The following is a 20,815-nucleotide window of genomic DNA, read 5'->3' as shown; positions in this document are numbered from 1 at the left end:
TACACAGGAGACATGCTAGGCAAGTGAACCACTTCTACATGACCTTCCTCCATAGAATTCTGAAGATCCAGTGGCAGGATAAGGCGCCAGACACTGAGGTCCTCTCCAGAGCAGGCCTGCCATCAATTCCCACCCTGCTTATGAAAGCCCAAACACGCTGGAGAGGCCGTGGTGCTAGGATGCCAGACTATCGCATTCCTAAACAGCTCCTCTATGGTGAGCTGTCTAAGGGAAAGTGAGCACATAGGGGACAAAGGAAGTGATACAAAGACACATTGAAAGCCTCTTTCAAGTCCCTCAATATCAACATCACCTTCTGGAAAACCCTGGCACAAGATCGACCAACATGGCGCATGCTGATCCATCAAGGCTGCCAGACATCGGAGGCCAGAAGAACATTCAGAGCAGTCGAAAAGCCAGCACTCCGCAAAGCCAGAGCTGCAAATGCTGTCCCACACATGTCTGCCCAACATGTGGCAGAACATTTCGTGCCCATATAGGCCTTACCAGCCACCTGCAGACACACAGCCCATTAAATGTCAAGGTCCTCCTAGAACACGTTTGATGAACATCATCATCTGCTATGAACCCTGTTGCTGCCTGTATCTGAGAGAGAATCCCATCATCCTGTTAAACTTAGACTTAGAATAACTTTATTATTAATTTGAATGTACACTAATTGGCATAAATTAAAATGAAATTTTGTTGCATACAGCTCTAATATCCACTACATAAATATGATTAAATAAACAAACGAATGAACAAACAAACAAACAAATAAATACAAAATTGTGTATTTGCCCTCATACATGATATTACATGACACGGAGAAACAACACAATCTAGTTTGGATGTATACATGTACATGGCGAGAGGAACAAATCTTGTGAGTTTACCAGACGGATGGCATAAGGAACAAAGCTGTCACGGAATCTGGTAGTTCTGCTAAAAGTGGTTCAAACCCCCTTCCCAGAGGGAAGCAACAGAAAAAGACCATAAAGTGGTGTGTGGGGTCTCTAACAATGCTTTGAGCTCTAGGCACACAGAGCGCTTATAAGAAGCATCCTAATGCCATGAAGCGAGAGCTTCCTATAATCTTCTCGGGTGTCCTTACCACTCTTTGAATGGACTTTCTCTCTGAGGCACTGCTGATTATTCCCAAACTGTGTTTGTGTTTTTTTCTTATGGAAAAAAACAAAAGCAGGAAGCCCCCACAACCAGCCACTCTACAGGGCGAGAGATCCAATTGCCCCTTGGAGTAAATAATGCCAAAGGGAGGGATTAGGGGGAAGAATTCCTGGGAGATGATAATAATAATAATAATAATAATAATAATAATAATAATAATAATAATAATAATACCAATTAAAAATGGTATAATAATAATCAACAGACGATCCAAAGTGCAGATTCTGTAAAGAAACAGATGAAACAATCGATCACATACTCAGCTGCTGCAAAAAGATCGCACAGACTGACTACAAGCATAGACATGATGCTGTGGCACAGATGATTCACTGGAACTTGTGCCGGAACTACCATTTACCAGTGGCAAAGAACTGGTGGGATCATAAGCCCGAAAAAGTGGTTGAAAATGAGCAAGCAAAACTACTGTGGGACTTCCGACTTCAGACTGACCGAATTCTGAAGCATAACACACCAGACATTGTGATCATGGAGAAAAAGAAAGTATGGATCATCGACATCGCAATCCCAGGAGAATCAGCTAGAGAAATTAGTGAAATACGAAGATCTAAAAATCGAGCTGCAACGACTCTGGCATAAGCCAGTGAAAGTGGTCCTAGTGGTACTTGGCATGCTGGGCGCAGTGCCAAAGGATCTCAGCGGACATTTAAAAACCATCGGAATTGACAAAATCTCCATCTGTCAATTGCAAAAGGCCGCTTTACTGGGATTGGCAAACATAATTCGCCGCTACATCACGCAGTCCTAGGTGCTTGGGAAGCGCCCGACAGGTGATGAAATACAAAATCCAGCATAGTGATCTCGTTTGCTGTTTTATACTGACATAATAATAATAATAATAATAATAATAATAATAATAATAATAATAATAATAATAATAATTTATTAGATTTATATGCCGCCCCTCTCCGTAGACTCGGGGCAGCTCACAACAATAATAAAACAATGTACAATGTGACAAATCTAATATTTAAAAGAAAACATATAAAAACCCGACATTTAAAAACCATACAACACTAGCATAACATACATAAAACTATATAAGCCTGGGGGAGATGTCTCAATTTCCCCATGCCTGGCGATATAGGTGGAGTCTTAAGCAATTTACGGATGAAGATGAAGCTGGCCATGCCAATATTTCCCTTTAGTGGGAAATGACTTGGTCAGCAACTCTGAATGAAATATTGCAAAACTGTGCTTGGATGTTTCCTGAATTATTTAGAGAGAGAGAGAGAAACATGAGAGATCTGTAGTGTTACTAACATGGCAAATTCGTACAAATTCTTTGATATGTGCAATCATGATGACATATACTGTATAAGAGCCCCTTAACACTAAACAAGTGCTTCTCAATTATTTTCTATTATGCCACGCACACCCCATGAAGAAGTAAACATTTCGCACCCCCTCCAACTCTCTACCGGGATGATTTTTTGCAATATTTGGCACATTTTTGCTGAAAAAACTTAAGTGGCTTATCAGCGTGATTGAGATGTATTGTGTTAAAGTGACACCTTAATTTATTTGGCTTCATGCTGTCCGCTGCCAATATTTTTAGATATGGTAAACATAGTGGTCTTTCCTCATCTCCCATCGTAGTCACAGTGAAACCAAGCGCTACATCCGCTTCGTCATATTTTCTCGTATTAGCTTTCAGGAGACTTACATTTGTCTCATTATTTCTGTCTCTCTCTTCCTTTCTTTTCACCCCTGTTAAATCTTTTTCCATGGTGTCTCTTAAGGGCTTGTTATCTGCACTTCATATCTCCTGCTCTGTACTGTGTGCTATTGTTTGGTGCAAAAAAATCCTACTCCCTACGGCAAAAAAATCATGTTCCCTGGGATCACGTTCCTCCCCCCCGGCATCTCTACACACACGGGGGTGGGGGGCGCCCCCACTATTTAAGAAGCACTGCACTAAACATAAAACATTCTCGATGTTTGATACTTTCAAATAGAAAGAGATTTTAGAATATCAGAGGCTTGCTTAAGTATACCATTTTATTCTTCTTCTCCATGGGGCTGTCAGCTGAGGGCAGTGCAATTAAATATTTTTCTTTAACAACCGCATAAATTTAATCGCTATCTTGTTCAAGAAATAAAATATTCAAGGCTAGCTGCAGAAAACCCTTGTCTTGGGTTCTCCCCACCCCATGTTAATTTCCTTTCTGCAATCCATGAGTTCGCACAAAATTAGGCTGGTGTACTCTGCCTTCATTGCTGGGTTTGATTCTGCCATTGACAGGCCCTGTCTTTGTGGACTCACACAGGATAGTGTCCCTTGCCACTGGGAAAAACAACCACTAAGTGTCTTTATTTTTATTTATTAAATTTATATGCTGCCCACCTCACTGTTACAGTGATTCTGGGCAACTTACGCAGGGGTGGGCTTCAAAATTTTTAGCAAGGGGTTCTCTGCCTGGTTGCTGGTTGGGTGTGGCCATGGTGGGCGTGGCCTAGTTGGCCTCTTGAACCATGGCAGGGGAGAGGGGGCATTTTCGCCCTACCCATGCTCTGGAGCAGTAATGGGCAGCCAAAATTTTTACTGCCACACTGTCGGTGTGGCTTATTTTGTGGGTGTGGCTTAATGGTCATGTGACTGGGTAGGAGTGGCTTGCCGACTATGTGACCAGGTGGGAGTGGCTTGAATGATCATCATCATTCAAGTGAACTGTTCCTAGACTTACAACCTTACCAGTGTCACTCGCTGGGGTGACAATTTGCTTCACTTTTACCGCGCTCTCCTTCCTGGGTCACCCCCCCCCCCGCCTCAGGCTGGGAAGTTAGGCAAATGGGTGCTGCCAGAAGCCTAAATGCTGCTAGTGTCACCAGGTGAGAGGTGGCCGCTTGAGGGGAGCCGAGCAGGAGAGAGGGAAGCTCGTCTGAAGCCAGGAAGGAGGAAAGAGGAAAAAAGCAAGGAGTGCAGATGCAGCAGCAGCAGGGGAAAAAAGGAGCTGAGACCAGTAATCCAGGAAGTGACAGCCGCTGATCAGCTGGAGCTGCACACGCATCTTCATTTCCGCTGGTGGAACTGCATTCCATCCCATCCCCTCCTGCCTGCTGCCCACCCTTGCTCAGGAGGCTTTCCGGGAAGGCAAAAACAGCCTTCCCAGGCTACGGAGGCCTGTGGAGACCAGAAACAGGACTATTTCTTGTCTCCTGAGGACTCTAGAGCCCAGGCCCATTTCCAGTCTTCCCAAACTTCCAGTAGGCCTGTTTTCTCCCCCTCCCCAAGCCTCCGTGTACGCCCTGCACTTACCTGCATCCAAAATGGGCTGTGTGGGGACTCTTGGGAGGGACAGGATGCAGTGGACGGGGCCAGCCAGAAATGTGATTTGGGGGTTCTCCGAATTGCACAGAATCTTAGCTAGAGGTTCTCCCTTGCAAAACCCCGGAACCCCCCCTCCTGAACTTACAGTATGATAGAAAGGTTTAAAAAAAAGCAAAATGATTACAATTAATAGGATTATATAAGAAACTAGAAACTAACAGAACAAGTAACATACAGATTCCCTTCTCCCTATTAACCACCCCTATAAGTGCCCCTACCAGGAGTGGGCAAAGCCAGGTTTTAAGGCTATTCTGGAAGTGGAAAGGAGTCAAGTCTCAGTTCCAGAGGAAAATATTACAGAGGGTGGCGGTATGCAGCAGAAAAAACTCTTCTTCTGGAGCCAAAATTCTTTGGCCAGGATACCACATAAGGCTCTTCTGCTAGAGTGAGCGGGATGGGTCAATCCCATCTGGGTGAGTTGGCTCCTCCGAGTTTTGACAGATCGATAGACCTAAAATCTGCTTCTGAGATTACTCAGGAACAAGCATCCCTTTATCTGGCAGTATCCAGCCTCAGAGATAAATGCCTGCAGAAGATGCTGCACAGTTTGGTTGTCTACACATCTCCTTTCCCAATCTTCCATCCTGCTTTTGTCCTGGCAGTCTATTCTGGACCATTGCATGCACATTAAAAAGATATCCAGACAGAGAAAGGGAGAATCAGAAGAAATGGTTCTTTAAAATCTAACCAGAATGGATTCATCATCCTGCTTTGGCATCCGTTGTTTAAAAACACAAACACGTGCAAATACTTATTTGATATTTTCATACAAAAACGAACAAAAATCATTCATCTGATACACTTCGTTGGCACAGAGACGTATACAGTGGTACCTCATGATACAAACCCCTCGTGATACAAACCCCTCGTGATACGAACCCGGGGTTCGAAAATTTTTTGCCTCTTCTTACAAACTTTTTTCAGCTTACGAACCCACCGCAAATCGCAAAATGGTGCTCCGCTGGGCGCCGCCACGCAGCTGTCACCTTTTAAAACAGCTGGGGGGCTTCTTGGCGTTCTCCTGAACCCGAACCCAAACTTTTTGGGTTTGGGTTCGGGAGGCCGCCGAGAAGCGCCGCCGCCCGGCTGTCACCTTCTGAAACAGCCGGGGGGCTTCTCGGCGTTCTCCCGAACGCCGAACCCGTAAGTTCGGGTTCGGGTTCCAGAGGCCGTCAAGAAGCGCCCGGCTGTTTCAGAAGGTTACAGCCGGGCAGTAACGCTCGGCGGAACGCCGTTTTTGCGATCGGTGGCAGCGTTTTCGGCCGATTTGGAGGCTAGAAAGGAGGTGGGGAATCCCAATAGGGAATTCCATGGGCGGAGCTTTGACGTCACGAAGACGTCCGACCTACTTCCGGAACCAATTAGGTTCGTAAGACGAGGAATTACTGCATATTGTAAATTTAAATCGGTGGTGTGTGGCAGGCTAACTCAGTTCCTGACCTCCAATTGCATGAATTGGATCTGAACAGTTGATGATGGGAGGGGGGATTCTCTTGTTTCTGAAAAACTATATTTTATCATTGGGCCATTCAAACTGACTTTTATTGGTTTTATTCTAAAGGAGAAGAACACGTCTCGAATCCATTGCGCTGGGATTTTGCTGGAAAACACATGCTAGCCCTGGCAGTGCAGGGTGTGGTCTATTTCATTCTGAATCTTCTTTTACAACACAGTTTCTTGTCTACAAGGAAAAGCTCCTGCCTTCAGAGGTCTTGTACTGAAATTTGTTTTAGAGAGTTAATAAATATTGTTGGGGTGGGAGGTGCCTGGGCTTACATCCTCCGTGAAAATGGGATTTATATAGGCTACTTTTCAAGTACAAGCTGAATTACAACTCACTTATTTTGAGTTTTTCAGATTCCAAAGTACTCTGGGGCCTATTATGGATGAAGATGAGGGAGTTGCAGAAGAAAGAAAGCGAATAATGAAAGGAGGTAGCCAAAACTATATTTTGAAATTGCAGGAATTGACTAAGGTAATTTTTTGCAGGAGTTATTCTAAAATATTTATGTCCTTTAGCTTTGCCTTGGGGAAAAAATTAAGAAATACTTGTTTGTTTGTGTTCTGTCGGGCTCTCTGGTACACTCCTCCCAAAAATTCACAGGTACAAATTTCAGACACACACACGTTTGAAAATTCAAAACAATGTTCTTTATAATGAAAATTCACTTAAACTAAGCCCTCTTTTGGTATAGCAAATAGCACTTGTCTCCAAACAAATTGGTAATTTGTACAAGTCCCTTATCAGTTCTGTGATACTTAGCTTGCAGCTGTGAGGCAATTCACAGTCCTTCTTCTTTCACAAAGTGAAACACACTTTGCTCTGGTTTAGTTTCAAAGCGGGGGAAAATCAGCACACAAAAGGTCAAAGTCAGTAAAGCAGTCACGAAACACAAGAATCAGATAATCCTCCACAATGGCCAAACCCACAACCCCACCCAACCACAGGTGGCCTCATTTTCTTTGATAATAATCTCTCAGTTGTTTTTGCCTATGCATCGCTCTCCGCATGCGTGGCTGTATCATTAACAAAACCAGCACCTCACACAACCAGGAGGGGAATGCCACTGGAGTCCTATGCCCAGTGAAGGGCTACCAAAATTTTTACTACCACACTGTGGGCGTGGCTTATGCAGGACACCCTGCTTTTTCTTTCAACATCTTTCAGTGCAAATTGGGTGCTCTGGGGTGGAGCTCCATTCTTGCTACCCCACTGCGTTCTCCCCCATCCAGGCAGCAGCCCACCCCTGCCTATGCCAATGTCAATGCCTTAGTGTTATGAAGGTTGGGAAAGATTAAAACAAGATCAAACTAAAATCCTTGTAAAATAGAGCTGTTTATTGATAACCGCTCTACCTGTAACATTGGATATGGATAGACTTGTAGCTTCTCGGGAAACAAATCTGCAATTTGGGGGATTCTTCAGCACTCTGCCTTGTGTTGGTTATGACCTATAAAGCCCTTCATGGCATCGGACCAGAATACCTCCGGGACCGCCTTCTGCCGCATGAATCCCAGCGACCGGTTAGGTCCCACAGAGTTGGCCTTCTCCGGGTCCCGTCGACTAAACAGTGTCGTTTGGCAGGACACAGGAGAAGAGCCTTCTCTGTGGCGGCCCCGACCCTCTGGAACCAGCTCCCCCCGGAGATTAGAACTGCCTCCACCCTCCTTGCCTTTTGTAAAGTTCTTAAGACCCATCTCTGCCATCAGGCATGGGGGAACTGAGACATCTCCCCCGGGCCTATACAGTTTATACATGGAATGTTTGTTTGTATGTGTGCTTTTAATAATGGGGTTTTCAGCGTTCTTTAAATTATTAGATTTGTTCTTACATTGTTCTTGTTATTGTTGTGAGCCGCCCCGAGTCTACGGAGAGGGGCAGCATACAAATCTAATAAATGAATGAATGAATGAATGAATGAATGAATGAATGAATAAATAAATAAATAAATAAATAAATAAATGTTTGCAGGTATCCCAAGAAAATTAAAACAAAAATTGTGTGTGTGTGTGTGTGTGTGTGTGTGTATGTAAACACCCCGGCATTTCATTCCATTGTGTCCGATTCTTGGACACTGCCTAGATAAGCCCAGCAGTTTTCTTGCCAAGGTTTTTTTAAGAGATGATTTGTCATTGCCTGCTTCCTAGGGCTGAGAAAGATTGACTGGTTTTAGGAAACTCAGCTGGCTTTGAATCTGGAGCAGGACTAGAACTCACACTCTCCTGGCTTCTACCTGATGCCTTAACAACTGCACTGCTGAATCTATTTATATAAATATATCATTGCATATATACTGCTCAGAAAAATAAAGGGAACACTCCCAGATCTGAATGAAAGAAATATTCTCATTGAATATTTCATTTGCACAACATTTGTACAACAGCATGTGAAATTGATTGTCAATCAGTGTTGCTTCCTAAGTGGTCAGTTTGATTTCACAGAAGTTTGATTTACTTGGAGTTATATTCTGTTTGTTAAGTGTTCCCTTTATTTTTTTGAGCAGTGTATTATATGAAAATCAATATTCTGGGAAACATCTGTAATACGTTGTTATATAAAATAATGCAAGCCTGTAGGTTTTTAAAAATTATCTTGACTTGCTATTACAGGTAGTCCTCAACTTACAACCACAATAGATCCTGTCCATTAAGATCATAAGTCGTGCGATTTTAAAGCGAGTCACCCATGTGACTGATCAGAGTTTACAACTTTTTTTGTGGCATTTGTTCAGTGAACGTCCTGATTGTTAAACAAACCAATAGTTCCCCACGGGTTGGTTTTGCTGAGAACTAGAAGCAGATGCCAGTTTTGGCAAAAAGAAATGTGACTAAATGCTGTGGCTGTCAGAATTTTGGTACTGGGTCATAAATATACCTAAGGAGAGCCATCATAACCGATCATAAGTCAAGGACTATCTGTAATAGTGACTATTTAATTTGGTGAGTTGTCTGCCTATTTATGTTCTGTTGTGTTGTGTGGGTTTTCTCCAGTTGGTACAATCCAGATACAGTAATACCTTGTCTTACGAACTTAATTGGTGCCGGAAGGTGGTTCGTAAGGCGAAAAGTTTGTAAGACGAAACAATGTTTCCCATAGGAAACAATATAAAAGTGATTAATGCGTGCAAGGGGGGGGGGAATAAATCGCAAAATGGCGCTCCGTGGGCGCCGCCGCCCAGCTGTCACCTTTTAAAACAGCCAGGGGGCTTCTCAGCGTTCTCCCGAACCCGAACTTTTCGGGTTCGGGAGGCCGCCGAGAAGCGCCACCGCCCAGCTGTCACTTTCTGAAACAGCCCGGGGGCTTCTCGGCATTCTCCCGAATGCCGAACCCAGAAATTCGGCAAAAGTTCGGGTTCAGGTTCCGGTTCTGGAGGCCGCCGATAAGCGCCCAGCTGTTTCAGAAGATTACAGCCAGGCGCCGCCGCCCGGCAGAGCAACGTTTTTGCATTCAACAGCAGCGTTTTCGGCCGATCTGGAGGCTGAAACAGAGGTGGGGAATCCCAATAGGGAATTCCATGGGCGGAGCTTTGATGTCACGAAGACGTCCTTCCTGGAGGCCACGTTTCGGCCGACCAGGAAGGACGTCTTCGTGACGTCAAAGCTCTGTGGTAAATCCACAGTCCTAAGATAAAATACAGGAAATAGTACAAGGGCAGACTAAATGGGCCATGAAGTCTTTTTCTGCCATCAATCTTCTATGTTTCTATGGGCAAAAGAGCTATAGTCCACTGTATCTGGCGACTACCTACTTGAAGAAAACCGCATTTTCCTCTTTAAATAATACACGTCCCTCAATTCCTATTCCAGATATATGCAGGAAGACGTATACCAGCAGTGGACAGACTCTGTGTTGGCATTCATCCAGGAGAGGTGGGTTATGTCTCAGTTATGCAATGCATTCTGAATTATTTCTTTTCCTGTAAAAATTATAGAAGTAACCAGCGTGTCTCAAATTATAATTTAGTGCTTTGGTCTCTTGGGTGTGAATGGTGCTGGTAAGACAACCACATTCAAAATGCTGACTGGAGATATTAAAGTAACATCAGGAGATGCTGTTGTCGTTGGTTATAGGTAAGTCATGACAAATATCAGAACAGTTGAGTGCAAAGATTCACAGATGTTTCTTTATATCTACTAACTGGTAATTGCCTGTAGGAATCATCGACGCAGAGACATGATTTCTTGAGCAAAGCTTGTCCAAGTTAGGAAGAAATATTCTCTGAGCAGAGTTGACCCCATGCTCAGAAGCTCTCTGCCTTGCTTGGGCTTCTGATTTATTTTTTATAGCAATTTTCATGTGTATACAAGTATAAAAAATTATCTTTTACTAATTTACTAATTTAGTTACAATGCTAAATGGTTGATATATGACATATAGTATACAGACAAATCATATCAAGGTGTTATTGCTAACCAAACAGAAAAATATCTAATTAACTCTTTACTTTAGAAAAACAGAAGAGTTTTAATTAATTTAGATAAACAGAAACTGAGTAAATACTGTATTTTTCAGAGTACAAAATACACCTTTTTCCTCCCTAAAAGAGGGCGAAAATTTGGGTGGGTCTTTTATTCTAGATGTAGCTTTTTCAGAGCTTTTTTCCCCCAACCCTAACTAGCTGGTAACGATCTTCCTGGCTTGCAGCATTTACCGTATTTTTATTCCTACTCCCTCTGAAAAAGGCTTTTTCAGCCCTAACCAGGGGATAAAATAATGTGATGAATCTGAACAGACTATGGTCGCTAGCCAGATGAATACCTGTAGGTAGATTATTTCCCCCCATTTTCCTCCCCCAAAAGTAAGGGGCATCTTATACTCCAGTGGGTCTTATACTCCAAAAAATACAGTAATCATTTCCTTAAACAGATTAAATAAGTAGGTTTGCTTAGTCATATTAGCCAGACAGGCATTCCACATTCTTGGCAGATATTGCTAATAAACCTATAATTGCCATCATATTGCCCTTAACAATAGATGCTTATTTCCTGTTAGGGATATGGAGAAAATATTTATTACTCTGAGCGCTGTGCAACAGGGTGAGCTCCCGTTACTTGCCCCAGTTCCTGCCCATCCATCAGTTTGAAAACATGCAAGTGCATGTAGATAAATAGGTACCACTTTAGTGGGAAGGTAATAGCGTTCCATGCACTCCTGTGTATAGTCTGCATGTGATCTGTGTAGGCTGTTCTACCTACACAGATACTGTATAAGGATTTGAAATGTTATAGTGGATAGAAATATCATTTTAAAATTTAGTGTGTACTCAACTTCATATTGTTTGCAAAGGATAGAATACTGTGCAGATGGGTGTTGTGTATCCACATTATTTCCAGAAGGTGTATGTTTGGTTATTTCATCAGAAGTAAATAATCTGTATTTTTATTGTAATGTAAGGCCATTGTGAATAACCGGTCAAGCTGTAATTGAACAGGGATTTAATTTGACCTGTTTTAATCAATTTCTTAATGTGTTACTTTAAACTTTTTAATTACAAGGTATTATTTTATTAAATTATTGTTATACTTCAGCTGAAATACCTTTTCTCTCTAAAGCTACTCCGCTGATTAAATCTGACTTTCTTTTCTTTTTTTTCTTTTATCACTTTCACTTTGCTAGCATATTGACCCAAATCTTGGACGTTCACCAAAACATGGGCTACTGCCCACAATTCGATGCTATTGATGACTTACTGACAGGAAGAGAACATTTGTTTCTCTATGCCCGCCTGCGCGGTGTCCCCGAAGCTGAAGTTGAAAGGGTAGGGATAATTATTCTTTATTTTCTGTGCGTGTTTTGGGCTACATATAAAGTTACCTAAACAAAAAGAGATGGCTCCTGCTAGAACAATAGATCACATTAATTCAATTCACAATAATGAATTCACATTAAACTTTTAAAGAAAAAACTAACCATATGTAAATTGCACTGTTTCTTGCCTCCGCACACTGCACCTCTATTGTTTCTATTTCTATATAGCAGTCTTGCACATGGCAAAATCAAACTACAAAACAAGTTGTTCAGTCCACAGAGTCTATGTTTAAGTGTGCACACATAAAACTTAAAGTTGTGGAGTTGTTCTTGCTTAAGCTTGTAGTGGAGCTAGCTCAAGGCATACCACTATGTATTCACAGTAACTGCTACACACATGGTGTTGGTGTTGCATCAGATTGGGGTGAGTACAGTAAATGCTATGGCAATATATTTCAGTTAGAGTAAAAATCTCATCCTACAAATAAGAATTATGAATCTCGCAGTGTGAAGCACATGGGCTTAAGTCTTTCACCACTCATTGCAAGATGGTAAAACCCTTGCCGGAGGCCGAGTTCTCATTAAGCCATCATGTGGTTGGTCTGGTTTTAGCTAAGCATGATCAGGAAACTCTCCACTGTTTCTGGCTTGGTGGTGGATCAACAACTTTTTCAGATAGTAGGCACCATTGCATTGTATCATGGGTGTCCAGAAGAAAAACATAAATTGTTTCAAAGCCCATTAAATTTTGGCAATGTCATCCGTAAAATCATGTGAGAGATGTATATCTAGATCAGGGCTCCCCAAACTTTTTACACAGAGGGCCAGTTCACTGTCCCTCGGACTGTTGGAGGGCCGGACTATAAAAAAAAACTATGAACAGATTCCTATGCACATTGCACATACCTTATTTCTTTGTCTCTCTCTCATTCTCTTTCTCTTTCTCTCTTGCTTTCTTTCTGGCTCTTGCTCTCTCTGTTTCTTTCTCATTCTCTCTTGCTATCTCTCTCCCTCCCTCCCTCCCTCCCTTTCTCTCTCCCTCTCTTTCTCCCCCTTCCCTCCCTCCCTTCCCTCCCTCCTTCCTTCCTCTCCACTTTTCTTTCCCTTGCTCTTTTTCCATTCACTTTCCCTTTTCTTTCTTTCTCTCCACTTCTCTCTCTCTCTTTTCCCTCTTTCACTCTCCCTCTTCTCTCCTCGTGGAGGACTCGCCCGACAAGCCTCCACCCTCTGACCCCGGACTCCCATTCAATCCCCATTCAGAAAACGGGAGCTAGCAACTCAAAGAGGAGGAGGCGGAGGGTGTGTGCGTGTCTGTGTGTGTGTTGTGCCCAGCTCAGCTTTCAGCAGGCCTTACTTTACCTCGGGTGAGATGAGATTGAGAGGGACATTCTCACTGCTTTTCCAGTGCGGCCTTGGAAAAGACCCACGGGCCAGATAAATGGCCTCCGCGGGCCGCATGTGGCCCGCGGGCCGTAGTTTGGGGACCGCTTATCTAGATGAATATTATTTGAAAGTACTGCAAAGTTAGTTCTAGTTTTCATCTCCAGCTTCATTCTATTCCCTTCTACTATGACTTTCTCCTATTCCATTTCCCTTTGGCTCCTTTTCCTCTGGAATATTACTAGAACATGTGCGTAAGGTGTACCAGAGATTGATAATACTAAAGGACATGAGCTTCCCATTGAAGCATCCTTTATGACTACTTTTCCTAATCTGATGTTCTCCAGATTACGAACATCCTTTGTGGACATGATTGTAGTTTTGATGCCAGATTGTGGTAGGCTGTTTGGTGAGGGTCCCAGATATAAATCCGTATAATGGACTGAATTAAAACCACACTATATTACATAGATGTCAAGATCTTGATTTCTTTTTTGACAGGTGGCAGAGTGGGGAATTCAGAAACTTGATCTGTCGCAAAATGCAGATCAGTTGGCAGGAACGTACAGCGGTGGCACCAAGCGGAAACTTTCCATTGCTATTGCACTGATAGGCTGCCCTCCCTTAGTCCTGCTAGTAAGTAGCTTTGTGATAAGGTAACTCTTAATTGCCAAAACAGCTCTGGAAAACTGAAGAAAAAATCTACTTCAATAACCTTTGGGACCCAAAGCTTTATCCTACCACTATTAGGTCAGGTGCAAAGAATCCAGTCCACATGTTAAGTTCTAGGTGTGATGATTTATTGCTCATGCTTATACACATGCTATCGGCACTAGATAAGGGTCAGCCGAATTCAAGAGTGGCTGGACCTAAATCACTTGTAGAAATGTATCAATTCTAGGCTGATTCTGTTTTTGACTCCACTCTTAGGTTTTGCCTGTCCTTCCCCTACATCATAATTATTTATAGTTTGGAATAGCTCTTTGCAGGCTAACAGGGTTTTTTGCTGTCTTTCCTTTTCTACTTATTGAACACTGCTAAGCTAGGCCGTGCTATTTTATACAATTTTGATAGCTGAGTTACACCTTCTCCTCTGAAGGATGAGACACATAGCAGCCAAATGAGTGGTGGGTTGCTACCGGTTCGACCCATATGGCGAACCGGTAGCGGCAAGATGGGAGGCTCCGCCCACCTGCCTGGACATTATCAAAAAATGCTCTGCGCATGTGCAAAAATATTGCACGCACCTGCATGCTCCCATTCCCGAACCGGTATTTATTTATTTTATTTATTCATTTGTCCAGTACACAAATACATAGGAAGAAAAATAGACATGTGATAATATAAAAGAGGGTGAGAGTGAACTTAGAGGAGAGGATATATGAAAGGAAGAGAATATATAAGATAGGTGAAAGAAAGGAAAGACAATTGGACAGGGGACGAAAGGCACTCCAGTGCACTTATGTACGCCCCTTACTGGCCTCTTAGGAACCTGGAGAGGTCAATCGTGGAGAGTCTAAGGGAGAAGTGTTGGGGGTTAGGGGTTGACACAATTGAGTCAGGTAATGAGTTCCACGCTTCGATAACTCAATTGTTGAAATCATATTTTTTACAGTCAAGTTTGGAGCGGTTTGTATTAAGTTTGAATCTGTTGCGTGCTCTTGTGTTATTGCGGTTGACGCTGAAGTAGTCATTGACTGGTAGGACTTTGCAGCATATGATCTTGTGGGCAATACTCAAATCGTGTTTTAGGCGCCGTAGTTCTAGGCTTTCAAGGCCCAGGATTGTTAGTCTATTTTCGTAGGGTATTCTGTTTCGAGTGGAGGAGTGAAGGGCTCTTCTGGTGAAATACCTTTGGACATTTTCTAGGGTGTTGATGTCTGAGATGTGATATGGGTTCCAGACAGATGAGCAGTAGTCTAGGATGGGTCTGGCAAAAGTTTTGTAGGCTCTTGTGAGATCATCTGAGCAGAAGCTGCGTAGGATCAGGTAAGTAGACCCACTACTGAGCCAGACCTTGAAAAAGTCCGTTTTTTGCACACACAAGAGTAAGCATGTAAAACAGCCAAGGGAGGAAATTGTGTTAGATACATTCATTGTTTTGAGTTATTTGTAAAAATAATAAAGGTAGGATACGAATAAACTGGAACTCTGAGAATATAACTTTAAAAAAAAAAAAACTTTTTACAAAGGGATTGCTTCACCATTTGTTCTTGAGAAAACTCATTAGTTGGCTATGTTCCTGTTCTCATAGGATGAACCGACTACAGGAATGGACCCTCAATCCAGGCGCTTTTTATGGAACTCAATTTTCAGTGTGATCAGAGATGGAAGAGCTGTGGTTCTTACCTCTCATAGGTAACGTAAGTCCTGCTCCAATCAAGATAAATCGAATCGTACATCCTGGTTAGCACTCACAGCTCGGATTTTAGCTGGGAAGCTCCCATGTCAAAGAAAAGTCTACCTTTCGCCTTCACTTTCTTAAAGCAGGGATAGTCCTCAGCCCCTTGATTCTGCCCTTCCTTCAAGGAATTATGGTCTCCTGGCACTTTATTCTCACTGCAAACCTGCTGAGATAGAATAAGCTGGGAGGTAATAACTGGCTGAAGCCACTGAATTAGCTTGATAGAGGAATGAGGAAACTGAACTCCATCCCAGTGTGCGTTACAATCATACTCTGCTCGGTCTCCTTGTTTTACTTTTTCAAAATTACAATTTTGTGTCCTGATAATAATGTTTAATTATTCTTTAAGTTTTAGGTTTTGCCAAAATGGCTTCAGAGAAGTACATAAATTATACAATGACAGCAATTTACTTCAGTTGGCAGTGTAACCTCCTCTCCACTTGATTTTTAATCCATTGTAGGAGGCAGCAGAGAAGGGATTGTCTTTTTAACATTTAGGAGTATCAGAAAATTAGCTGCAACCTCCAACAGCATATAGAGTCTATGAGATAGTGTGAAAGTACAGCAACAGTTTGTTGAAAAGCTTTGTGAATGAATGAAGGAAGGAATGAAGGAAGGAATGAAGGAAGGAATGAAGGAATGAATAAATAAATAAATAAATAAATAAATAAATAAATAAATAAATAAAATGTAAGGATTGATTACTGCCAGCATTACCAGTTCTCTCTCTCTCTCCTTGAGAAAATAGAGTAGGTGGAAAAAAACGAGAACGATGAGAACTCATACTTGGAATAGTGCATCCAGTTGTGGTTGCCACGATATAAAAATTATGTTAGAAAGAGTGCAGAGAAGAGCAACGAATATGATTAGAGGACTGGAGGCTTAAACATATAAAGAACGGTTGCTGAAATTGCATATATTTAGTTTAATAAAGGGGGGGGGGGAAAGGACAAGGGCTGACGTGATAGAAGTGTTCCAGTATCTCAGGGGTTGCCACAAAGAAGAGGGAGTCAAGCTATTCTCCAAAACACCTGAGGATAGAGCAATAAATAGTGAATGGAAACTTATCAATGAGGGAAGCAACTTAAAACCAAGGAGAAATTTCCTGACAGTTTAAACAATTAACCAATGGAATAACTTGCCTCCAGAAGTTGTGAATGCTCCAACACTGGAAGTTTTTAAGAAGAGTTTGGATCATTTGTCTGAAATGGTATAGGGCAGTGATGGCAAACCTATGGCACAGGTGCCACAAGTGGCACGCGGAGCCATATCTGTTGGCACATGAGCTGTTGCCCTAATTCAGCACCAACGTGCATGTGTGTGCCGGCCAGCTGATTTTTGGCTTGTACAAAGACTCTGGGATGGTAGTTTTGACTTCCAGAGAGCCTCTGGGGATATGGGGGAGGGTGTTTTTACCCTTCCCCGGCTCTAGGGAAGCCTTTGGAACCTGGGGAGGGTGAAACATGAGCCTATTGGGCCCACCAGAAGTTGGGAAACAGACCATTTCCAGCCTCCAGGGTGGCGGGGGAAGCTGTTTTCGCCCTCCCCAGGCATTGAATCATGGGTGTGGGCACTCGAGTATGCGCGATAGTGTGCATCCATGCTCTTTTGGCACCCGAGGAAAAAAAGGTTCGCCATCACTGGTATAGGGTTTCCTGCCTGAGCAGGGGTTTAGACGACTTCCAAGGTAGACGACTTCCAAGGTCCTTCCAACTCTGCTATTCTGTTAAAACCAAGAAACATCTCTTACAATGAAATTCCAAGAGAATAGTGGTCTAATGTAGTCCAACTCATCTCACCAAGTTTCTTCTCTGATGGCAAAGCTTAGCTCTGAGAGCCCAGTTAAAATAGTGCAAGCTGTTCCAGCATTTGCAATTTTGCTCTCCATTTTTTCAGTTACCCTTGAATGTTTGAGGTGGGAATGGAGCTGATTATTGTTAGGAAAGGACTTAGTCTCCCCACTTCCTGTCTTCTTAAGGGTTTCCCCCCACACACACACTCCGTGGCCTGCACTGGCTGCCGATCGGTTTCCGGTCACAATTCAAAGTGTTGGTAATGACCTTTAAAGCCCTTCATGGCATTGGAACTGCCTTCTACCGCACGAATCCCAGCGGCCGATAAGGTCCCGCAGAGTTGGCCTTCTCCGGGTCCCGTCGACCAAACAATGTCGTTTGGCGGGCCCCAGGGGAAGAGCCTTCTCTGTGGCGGCCCCGGCCCTCTAGAATCAACTCCCCCCCAGAGATTAGAACGGCCCCCACCCTCCTTGTCTTTCGCAAGTTACTCAAGACCCACCTATATCTCCAGGCATAGGGGAATTAAGACATCTCCCCCAGGCTTCCTTATATTTTATGTTTGGTATGTATGTGTTGTATGGTTTTTAAATTGTGGAGTTTTTTTAATGTAATTTTATTATTAGATTTGTTCCATTGTTATACTGTTTTTATTGTTGTTGTGAGCCGCCCCAAGTCTTCGGAGAGGGGCGGCATACAAATCTAATAAATTGAATTGAATTGAATTAAGGTAAAAACAGGATAAAACCACATCAGGTCACTATAGGAGATCCATTTGTTGAAATCAGATTCTTGCTTTGTTTGTTAAATGTAAAGTGCAATGTTGTTTCTCATTTTATAAGCATGGAAGAATGTGAAGCTCTCTGTACACGCGTAGCTATCATGGCTAAAGGCACCTTCAAATGTCTGGGCACCATCCAGGATCTCAAATACAAGTAAGCTGAAGATTGGTATCTCACGCTCGTGGTTTATGAAATTCTGTAATTTAATAATTATGTCCTCCCTTTAAGAAGTTTCTCATAAAACAAATGTGACTATTACTGCCAAACGTATAACTTAATGAACCATGGATGTTTTACAGATACGGAGATGGCTACATTGTTACCATGAAAATCAAGGCGCCTAAACTTGGGTTACTTCCAGATCTCAACCAAGTAGAACAATTCATGTGCCAGAACTTTCCAAGAGGGATACAGAAAGAAAAGCACTATAACATGCTGCAGTACCAAATATGTACCTACTCACTGGCCAAGATCTTTAGGTTAATTCTCTCCAACAAAGAGAACCTAAATATTGAAGAATACTCTATCTCGCAAACTACTCTAGATCAGGTAAATTAAATTATTCTTAAAATAGAAATCTCCCACTAAGTTAACATGAACAGCCCAAATACAGAAACCGTTAGAAACTGGGGTAACTCAGTTTCCCACTTTAGGGCAGAGGTTCATTTATTTAAAAGTGCAGTTGCGTCACATACGGTGGGACTACTGTTTATAGACATTTCAGCAGCACTTATCTTTTAAATATTTTTGTAGTTGCAAAGGAATTCCACAATAATCATGGATTGGTTGGTTTCACATTTTTCTGTCTCTGTAGAATAGGGATCCATTGCTGCTTAGACCCCCTTTGTATGGATTTAATGTAGATTTATAAAGGCAAGGAATGTGGCGGGTCCTGTCCCCTAAGGAGGTACATCTGGTGACACCCAGAAGAAGGGCCTTCTCCATGGTGGCTCCCTCCTTCTGGAACTTCATCCCTCCAGAAATTAAACTGGCCCCAAAGATGTGGTTTTGCCAGTGGCCCTGGGGAACCCAGAGTGCGATGGAACTCATTAAATGGCTGATATGAGTGTGTGTTGTTGCCAAAGGGGTGATGATGGGCAGATTGTCTTCTTATTTTCTTATTTTTTCTTACTTTTATTCCTTCTACATTATGTTTTTATTTTCTGTAAGTCACCTAGTCATGAGTGAGAAGGCTGCCATATAAATTTGAATGAATGAATGAATGAATATTTTGTTTGCAGAAAAAAGTTTTGTTAATTATGTCAACTTTCAAAATCACACTAAGTTACTATACTACTACTTCTGCAAGATGAGTCTGTGAATGAAAATCACTGGGGAAAGATATTTATTTTCATTCAAATCTTATTAACTTTCTAGTCAGGTTCTGGAGTTATCTCCTCCCCTAAGTATCTCTAGAGAAGCAGAGGACACGAAATCACAACACAAACCCCAAGACTAATGTAAATGTCAGGATGCAAATACAAAAGACCAGAGTTTGTGTTGTGGCGTCATCACACATTTTGTCATATATGCATGCATACATATTCATACTACATATGTGTAACATATTTTATTTATTTATTTAATTTGACTTCTATGCTGCCCAATCCCAATGAATGAAAATGATAATGAAAAGGAAGGGAAACTAGTATAGATCTATTTCAAACTATTTTGCTCTCATCAACTAGCCATATCCTTACTGGGATTTGAACCTGGGCAGTCTACCTGCAAGGCAGTAGCTTTAACCTCTAGGCCACAGGTTCTCCTCCTATCTCAGCTTGGAGCAGGGAAGAGTTATATGTTAGATGTTTTCTTTCCTAGCTGATGAGGGCAAAATAGCTTAAAATAGATCTATACTAGTCTCCCTTACTTTTCATTATCAGAAAAAATATGTTACATGTATAGAATATAGTTTGTCGGGGCCAAGTGGCAAAAAGGAAGCAGTATGCTCCCTCCCATATTTGGGTATACTAGGGCAGTGGTTTTCAACCATGTGCCGCGGCACACTAGTTTGCCGTGAGACATGGTCAGGTGTGCCGCGAAGCTCAGAGAGAGAAAGAAAGCAAGAGAGAGAGAAATTAAGAGCAAGAGGGAGAGAAAGCAAGCAAGAGAGAGAGAGAGAAAGAAAACGAGAAAGAGAGAGAAAGAGCAAGAGGGAGAAAAAGCAAGCAAGAAAGAGAGAAAGAAAGCAAGAGAGAGAAAAAGAAAGAGAACGAGAGAGAAAGAAAGAGAATGAGAGAGAGAGAAAGAAAGAAAGAAAGAGAGAGAGAACAAGAGGGAAAGAAAGAGAGAGAGAGAGAGAGCAAGAGAGAGAAAGAAAGAGAGGGAGGGAAGGTGGGAGAGAGAAAGACATAGAGGGAGGGAGAGAGAAAGAGCAAAAAAGAGGAAAGAAGAGAGAAAGAAAGAAGGATGGAGAGAGAGAGAAAAAAAGAGGAAGGGAGAGAAAGATGGAGGGAAAGAGAAATAGAGCGAAAGGGAGGAAGAGAGAGAGAGAATTTTTTTTTGTCCAAACTTTTTTTAGCTGCTCCCCCCCCCCAATGTGCCCCATGGTTTTGTAAATGTAAAAAAGGTTGCAGCTCAAAAAAGGTTGAAAATCACTCTACTAGGGTGATTCAACAGAAAAAACATATACACATACATACATACATACATACATACATACATACATACATA

General features: G+C 42.3%; 1 protein-coding gene across 1 annotated transcript in view; it reads left to right on the top strand.

The window, feature by feature from the left end:
• ABCA4 (ATP binding cassette subfamily A member 4) overlaps window positions 1-20,815 on the top strand; it is a 193,023-nt gene that overhangs the window by 170,230 nt on the left and 1,978 nt on the right. The window contains exons 41-49 of the mRNA XM_070746513.1: window positions 6,099-6,246; window positions 6,404-6,512; window positions 9,845-9,907; window positions 10,002-10,108; window positions 11,655-11,796; window positions 13,668-13,802; window positions 15,421-15,524; window positions 18,203-18,295; window positions 18,442-18,691. Coding sequence (XP_070602614.1) covers window positions 6,099-6,246; window positions 6,404-6,512; window positions 9,845-9,907; window positions 10,002-10,108; window positions 11,655-11,796; window positions 13,668-13,802; window positions 15,421-15,524; window positions 18,203-18,295; window positions 18,442-18,691 — 1,151 coding nt within the window. The remainder of the gene's footprint in view (window positions 1-6,098; window positions 6,247-6,403; window positions 6,513-9,844; window positions 9,908-10,001; window positions 10,109-11,654; window positions 11,797-13,667; window positions 13,803-15,420; window positions 15,525-18,202; window positions 18,296-18,441; window positions 18,692-20,815) is intronic.

This window comes from Erythrolamprus reginae, chromosome 3 (assembly GCF_031021105.1).
Source record: "Erythrolamprus reginae isolate rEryReg1 chromosome 3, rEryReg1.hap1, whole genome shotgun sequence".
Lineage (NCBI taxonomy): Eukaryota > Metazoa > Chordata > Lepidosauria > Squamata > Dipsadidae > Erythrolamprus > Erythrolamprus reginae.
Note: the sequence above shows the minus strand (reverse complement) of the source record. Positions and strands in the feature narration are given on the sequence as shown.